At 40.8% G+C, this 7,583-nt stretch overlaps 1 protein-coding gene across 3 annotated transcripts; it reads right to left on the bottom strand.

Annotated features, from left to right (window-relative positions):
* Window positions 1-4,780: 4,780 nt before the first annotated feature.
* Window positions 4,781-7,308, bottom strand: LOC110515923 (ADP-ribosylation factor-like protein 4A). Of its 3 annotated transcripts, XM_090230708.1 has the most exons (3): window positions 7,198-7,252; window positions 6,650-6,831; window positions 4,781-6,210 (listed from the first exon to the last, which is right to left on the bottom strand). In XM_090230708.1, exon 3 carries the CDS (start codon window positions 6,105-6,107, stop codon window positions 5,505-5,507), a length of 603 nt encoding a protein of 200 aa, XP_090086834.1. In that variant the 5' UTR covers window positions 6,108-6,210; window positions 6,650-6,831; window positions 7,198-7,252; the 3' UTR covers window positions 4,781-5,504. The 3 variants fall into 3 exon arrangements, with proteins under 3 accessions (XP_090086834.1, XP_021450319.1, XP_021450314.1); XM_021594644.3 differs by lacking the exon at window positions 6,650-6,831 and having other exon boundaries at window positions 7,198-7,308; XM_021594639.3 differs by having other exon boundaries at window positions 6,650-7,293.
* Between the last annotated feature and the right edge of the window lie 275 nt (window positions 7,309-7,583).

The following is a 7,583-nucleotide window of genomic DNA, read 5'->3' as shown; positions in this document are numbered from 1 at the left end:
TATGACAGGCTGATTTGAAAATCTATGCAAAACAGAGAGGGACAAAACAATGTGTCATTTTTCATAAACATCGTTCAAAGTAAACAAGTTGGTGAGACAACAAGTGGAACAAAATGCTTCACAACTAGCCTATTTAGATTTGAGCTGCCTCCATCAAAATATATTTTCTCCAGCATCCCCCTCACCAAAAGAATCAGTCCTTTGAGTTGAACCCTTGCTTTTGCAGGTCACAACTTTCCCTGACGTTTGCCACCAGACAATGGAGCCACTACAAAGCTATGGGGACTTCAGTTTTCCCCTGTCCTAATCCTTCATGCACAAATGAAACGAAAGCCAGATTTCACAGGCTTGTGCTTCACAATGACTAGACTGGCGGGAGTTTTTTCATACATATATAGTGTGTGTGTGTGTATGGCCCGAATGGCAGAGAATGACAAAGTAATCTACACATTACCTCTCTCTCTCTCTGTGTCCCCCTCTCTCACATTGACAGTCTCCCATTCAGATCACAGCTGCCAACATTCAAGCCCTCTCAGTCACACACAAGAGTTGACAAAGCAATCATCACCTTGACAATGAGCCTTTCACAGAGCCTTCCACACAGGGTAAGGCAGGGGATGCCATCACAGAGCCTTCCACACAGGGTAAGGCAGGGGATACCATCACATGAACACGCAGGCAGCACTGACTTCTATGCATAGCAAAACAGCCCAGACAGGAATAATAAAATCACATTCACATTCAGTGAGTAGCTAATGAACTAACTCATAGTGATGGCGTTGCCAGCAGGATATCCAAACCAACTGAGCGATATTTTATCAAAAATAATCACCACAAGCAACAACAGCAAGGATAACACAATGTTTATTGGTCTTACTTCCCATGACTTCCAAGACCCAGAATATTAAATGGATAATTTCTAGGAAAATATTCACAATGATTCAGAAAGTTAGAAATCCTAATAAATGGATAATTAATTAATCTATGGGACCAATGAAAGATTATATGCCAAAGATCATAAACTACATTAAGCCGCAGGCTGATTTTTTTCTTGAGCGGATAGTCAGGAGGCGAGAACATAATGACAAATAATTTGAAGACTGCAAATTTGAAGCCCAAATGATATATTTGACTAAAACATAATACTTTCAATCCTTGCTTACATTTGTATACGATCACATATATCTATTATGCGTGGGAATACTTTGGAACAGATTTCCAAATTAAAATCACTTGGAGCTGATTTGCTAGTGTTTTTATTGCTCAGAAAACTTGAGGGGCCAAATGTTACACACCCATCTGGTCCTGTTCATTTCTTCTCAGTCTCTCTTTTCATGCCTCTTGAGGATTAATGGAAAGAGAGCTTCCTTACACCAATGACGAGCAAGAGCAAGCTTCTCTAGAGCTCTCTGTCTTTCTTTCCCTCCCCTTTTCTTCCCCCCTGCAGGTGGCCCCGTTCACCCAACTTTCAGAAAGGCTGCTAGGACGATGGAAGAATTCACATGTAAATAGGCCACTCGCTCGCTAAGACAGGAAAAAGACAGATGAATCCTGATATGATAGCCCTGCATAATGAGCAGCAGAGGAGTATGCATTATTGCTACTTCCCTTGAGTACAGTGTACACAGCTTGAAAATGTATACACAGTTAGAGAAAATATATGTTTACTACACAGTTAGAGAAAATATATGTTTACTACACAGGTAGAGGAAATATTTGATTCCGACTTGCTCCAGAAGACAGACGATGTACATTTTATTGCCCTTTGAGAAAGTGAGTTAACCCACGACATTTCTAATCTCAAGGTTAGCTAGTAGAGTAGTGGAATGAGGAGTGGTTTTCCCCTTTCCTACAATTGTCTTCCTAACGTGACACGCAGTTGCCAGAGCAGACGTGAGACAATGCCTTTTGCTACAGTGATCCTGTCACTGAGGAGAGGGACTTACTATCGTCACAGAGTTGACCTCAGCCAGGGCCAAGCGGTCAAATAAAACCCACTGCCTAGTAGAAGTCCAGGAAACTAGTTGGGCACAGGGATATCATGTGACGACGGGCCATTACAGGCCATGAATATTACTTTTCCATGTTAGTTTATAATTGAGTTAGCAAAAGCAAAGTGTGAGAAAGGAAACCAGTTTTAGGATTTCCAAAACTATGTCCAATCCTAATCCCTAGTTAATTACATCAGAGGATGAAAGGAAGAGACCCTGCCACCAGGCATGTATCAGGATCGGACGCCAAAACAGGGATAAGGGGCGACCAGTCCCATGATCAGACTCACACTCACTCCCATTACCTCCCTTTCCTAGAATGGAGAGCAGGAAATGGGAATAGCAGGAATATGTCGCTGCAATCCAACAGGGTTTCCTTCCTTGGAAAACAAACTGGGGAGTTGTTCAACACAGATGAGTGACACCTCAAAATGAATCTTGGACCTGAGGCCGTACTGTCTTTCTTTAAAACCTGATGCATATCAATCAAAGAGAGACATTGTAAAATGTGGTGTAGGTTTAACATTACTAATATCATTTGAATTGGGGGGAAAAGGACAGTGAAATGGCATCTATAACATACAGGACCATTACAAAAACAGATCTAATAATTTTGTCAAATACATCACGTTAACAAAGAGAAGTGGAGCATTGGAAAAGAACAGAATAACAGGGGCAAATATAGGACTATATTTAGTAGGTCAACTGGTGCTCCCCCTGTTGCTCTACAGCACAAGGTTACAATTGCTCTGAAGGGATGGGTGAGCAACAGGCATCACTTCACTGAGCTATGTGACAACAGCCTCTCCCCATTACAAAAATGCTCTGCCTCCCCAGCCCCAGCCTGTTGTACAGGGTATGTCATCTGGCTTGGCATGCACAGAGTAGACTGCCCTGCTGCATTGCTGATCCTCTTGGCTCCAGAAAACATAAAAGGACTCCAGGCCCTATAATCACACTGCAAGTAAACACTCCCCATCACCTCAATCATATCCATCTTGTTTACTTTCAGAAAGAGAAATAAGGGAGATTCATAATCTATCGGTACAAAGAGTGAGCATGAGCAACCAAAAGTCATTGTTGATTTACTTCAGTTTCTTTCAAATATGAGAATCTGAAGACATACAGTAGAAGTCGGAAGTTTACATACACCTTAGCCAAATACATTTAAACGCAGTTTTTCACACAATTCCTGACATTTAATCCTAGTAAAAATGCCCTGTCTTAGGTCAGTTAGGATCACCACTTTATTTTAAGAATGTGAAATGTCAGAATAATAGTAGAGAGAATTATTTATTTCAGCTTTTGTTTCTTTCATTACATTCCCAGTGGGTCAGAAGTTTACATACAGTCAATTAGTATTTGGTAGCATTGCCTTTAAATTGTTTAACTTGGGTCAAACGCTTTGGGTAGCCTTCCACAAGCTTCCCACAATATATTGGATGAATTTTGGCACATTCTTCCTGACATAGCTGGTGTAACTGAGTCAGGTTATTAGGCCTCCTTGCTCGCGCACACTTTTTCAGTTCTGCCCACAAATTCTCTATAGGATTGAGGTCAGGACTTTGTGACGGCCACTCCAATACCTTGACTTTGTTGTCCTTCAGCCATTTTGCCACAACTTTGGAAGTATGCTTGGGGTCATTGTCCATTTGGAAGACCCATTTGCGACCAAGCTTTAACTTCCTGATGTCTGGAGATGTTGCTTCAATATATCCACATAATTTTCCTCCTCATGATGCCATCTATTTTGTGAAGTGCACCAGTCCCTCCTGCAGCAAAGCACCCCCACAACATGATACTGCCACCCCCGTTCTTCACGGTTGGGATGTTCTTCGGCTTGCAAGCCTCCCCCTTTCCCCCAAACACAACGATGGTCATTATGGCCAAACAGTTCTATTAATGTTGAATTTTTATGGCGGTTTTGTAGCAGTGGCTTCTTCCTTGCTGAGCAGCCTTTCAGGTTATGTCGATATAGAAGTCGTTTTACTGTGGATATAGATACTTTTGTACCCGTTTCCTCCAGCATCTTCACAAGGTCCTTTGCTGTTGTTCTGGGATTGATTTGCACTTTTCGCACCAAAGGACGTTCATCTCTAGGAGACGGAACGTGTCTCCTTCCTGAGCGGTATGATGGCTGCGTGGTCCAATGATGTTAATAATTGCATACTATTGTTTGTACAGATGAACATGGTACCTTCAGGCATTTGGAAATTGCTTCCAAGGATGAACCAGACTTGTGGAGGTCTACAATTGTTTTCTGTGGTCTTGGCTGATTTATTTTGATTTTCCCATGATCTCAAGCAAAGAGGCACTGAGTTTGAAGGTAGCCCATGAAATACATCCACATGTACACCTTCAACTGACTCAAATTATGTCAATTAGCCTATCAGAAGCATCTAAAGCCATGACAATTTTCTGAAAATGTCCAAGCTGTTTAAAGGCACAGTCAACTTAGTGTATGTAAAGTTTTGACCCACTAGAATTGTGATACAGTGAAATATAAGTGAAACAATCTGTATGTAAACAATTGCTGAAAAAAATACTTTTGTCACGCATAAATTAAATGTCCTAACGGACTTGCCAAAACTATAGTTTGTTAACAAAAAATGTGTGGAGTGGTTGAAAAACGAGTTTTAGTGACTCCAACTTAAGTGTATGTAAACTTCCGACTTCAACTGTACATTTTACACATCACATCAGGTTTATCAGATCTGCAGAACTTCTCAAAAAATATTAGAGTGACAAATAATCAAAATAGCAATATCCTTCATACAAAAAAAAAGCAGTGCTGTAAAGAGGCTTTATTTAAGATGAAAACATGAAACACAAATCCCATCTATTGTCCATGTGGTCAATAGGGACCCAGTACAGTTGGCTTCTTTTGAAGCAACTAAACTCTTTGTGTAAAAAGCTCTATTGGGAAACCTCAAGGCTGTAAACTCCATCAAAAAGTAATTGAAAGTGCATTAACAAACAAACAGAGGTACACTAGACAGACAAGAAGCGCAAGACCGTACCTTCCTTTTGAGAAAGAAAGAAAACTGTAAAAAAAAATACAAAAAGGTACAACATTAAAAAGTAGCTTAGGCACTCTTTACAAGGTTCAAAGGTTCCCTTTGTTGTCCTTCCACTAACCTTTGTAAAGAAAAGTGACTTATTTTTTCTGTTCATCAAACTTGTCATTTTTGGTGTTCAATTCTGAAGTAGCCATTACTAATGGTCTACTACCAAGGATCAAAACCCTTCTTTGTAACGACAACTTAAATTCCTATATAAAATCATAAACCACAAATCCTTTACCTTCATAGTGCTTTCTCAACCACTAAAAAGGAACAAATACTGAAGATGAAGCAAGAGAGTTTGCTGTCTGAGACACGAGAACCTACAGTTTAACATTGACTGATACAACTCAGTGTGCCGAGCCTATGGGAGAATTCCTATATCCACCCAGGTGCGAGAACATCTCATTTTGTCCTTCATTTAAAACAAGAGATTCAGTTCACTGCTTGATCATCTCTTTCTCGTCTGTTGGCGGAGCATTTTTCTCCGTTTAAGGATCATGTCATGGAGTCTCTCCATGCCATCTTTCAGTCCGTCTCCTATGATGGCACAGGTGGGCTGCAGGTGCCAAGGCGTGCCAGGGCCCAGTTCCTTCAACGCTAGCGCCTTTTCAATCTCCGCCAGGCTCAGAGAGTGTCTCAGGTCTTGCTTGTTAGCCACCACCAGCAGTGGCACTCCCTGGTTGTCTCCGGTCTTGGCGATTTTATGGAGCTCTGTTTTAGCCTCCTCCATGCGTTCGGTATCTACAGAGTCCACCACGAATACAATTCCATCGGTACAGCGTGTGTATGACTTCCACAATGGACGCAACTTCTCTTGACCACCCACGTCCCAGAAATGGAAGGTCACCATCCTGTGGCCGCCCAAAGACACATTGACCTTTTCTGCGTTGAAGCCTTTGGTAGGCACTGTGTTGACAAACTCATTGAACTGCAACCTGTACAGGACAGTCGTTTTACCTGCAGAGTCCAGTCCCAAAATGGCAATATGGAACGACTGAAAGAAGGGGATTCTCGAGAGGAAGGTCTGTGGTTCAGATAATCTATTCCCCATCTTTTCTCATGTGGGGAACAACAGGTGGAATAAAAGGGATGGTCCACTTCTCCAACAACGATGATTGGCACTAATTATATTCAAATTGGATTGCAGCAGTGACCTAAAAACAAAACAAATATTACTTTAGCCAAGCAAAAATCAGACAAATATAAGTCTACCACAAACTTAAAATCGGCACAGAAAACCTATAGATGACATAAAAGTGATCAAATCAGTCATCCAGGTGTTTTTCACTTATTGAGGGCATATGACATTCACTAGACACCCCGAATTATATAGGCTCAAATGAAAATACCATGCAGAAATACCGGACGTTTGTCAAGGTAAACTACACACTTGAATTTTGGGCGGCAGCAATGCACAAACCTATTTCCAAGGATAGGCGCGTAAATGAATATAAAGTCGATAGGCATACAGATGCTGACAGCCAGGAACGTCACTTGACGTGAAACCAGGCTCTCAAATTGGGGCATGAATCTTTATCATAGGCTACAACCGTTCCGTTCAGCCAGACATTTTCGTGCAAGGGCATCACTTACATCTATCCACTCTGAATATGCGGATCTGTGTTCACGAGGTCCAGTAACATGTTTTCCATTGCTCACAATCCAGGGCTTCCGATGACTGTCGCGCGGTCAGCAGCGGTCTATTATTTTACTATACGGTTTCATTCCCATAGAAGAATACTGCAGTGCAATTTGTGGAAAACGCCCCTCATGTTCTAGCAACCGATTGGTTTAAGGAGAAGTCCATCAATAATGTATCCATTCAAACCACGCCCATCACCTGTTGCTGTAACGTCATTATTCTAGCCAATAGATTTATTATACTTATCGTTACACAATACAATGCAACATGAACAATGCCTATAATAAAACGTATCTGATAGTAGGCTAGGTCAAAGTCTAAACATAATCATTACAAATGGTTATTAACATAACATAGCAAGCCAAGCATTATGTAAGCCTATATTCGTAAAAAGTCGAAGTAAAAGAAACAAATAGTAAAAGAAAAGTCACAAAATAGTTAGTGATACGAATGTATTAAAATAAACAACTTATTGAACTACAAAAAATTCCTAATTTACCGTTTTTTTTGTTGCTGTGTTCGTGTCGCATGTGCTTTGGTTTGGATTTTACTGCACGCTAAACAGCGCCGCCCCATGATGCGTCCTTATCTGTTTACTTTCAAAATGATTGGTCAATAGTACAAAATGTATCCCACGCGTACTGATTTTATAATGAGAATATTCATAGAATTAATTGTATAAATTATAATCCTGCGCCGGTATCTATTGAAATAATGTTCATTATATATGATACATGTTATAGTAATTTTATTTCATAATAAATACGGTAGCCTAAGTTTTTATGAATAGCGACTCATTGGAGTTTACATTTAAAATTGTGAAGGTATGGGTTAGGGACGTCCCAGGGATCCCCGATAGCACTGACCGTCTTGTCAGGGGGCTAC

Source organism: Oncorhynchus mykiss, chromosome 3, assembly GCF_057628025.1.
Source record: "Oncorhynchus mykiss isolate SJ-2025 chromosome 3, ASM5762802v1, whole genome shotgun sequence".
NCBI classification, from domain to species: Eukaryota; Metazoa; Chordata; class Actinopteri; order Salmoniformes; family Salmonidae; genus Oncorhynchus; species Oncorhynchus mykiss.
Note: the sequence above shows the minus strand (reverse complement) of the source record. Positions and strands in the feature narration are given on the sequence as shown.

Coding starts and splice junctions, on each gene's coding strand:
- LOC110515923 (XM_021594644.3), bottom strand. CDS start 6,107: ATGGGGAATAGATTATCTGAACCACAGACCTTCCTCTCGAGAATCCCC.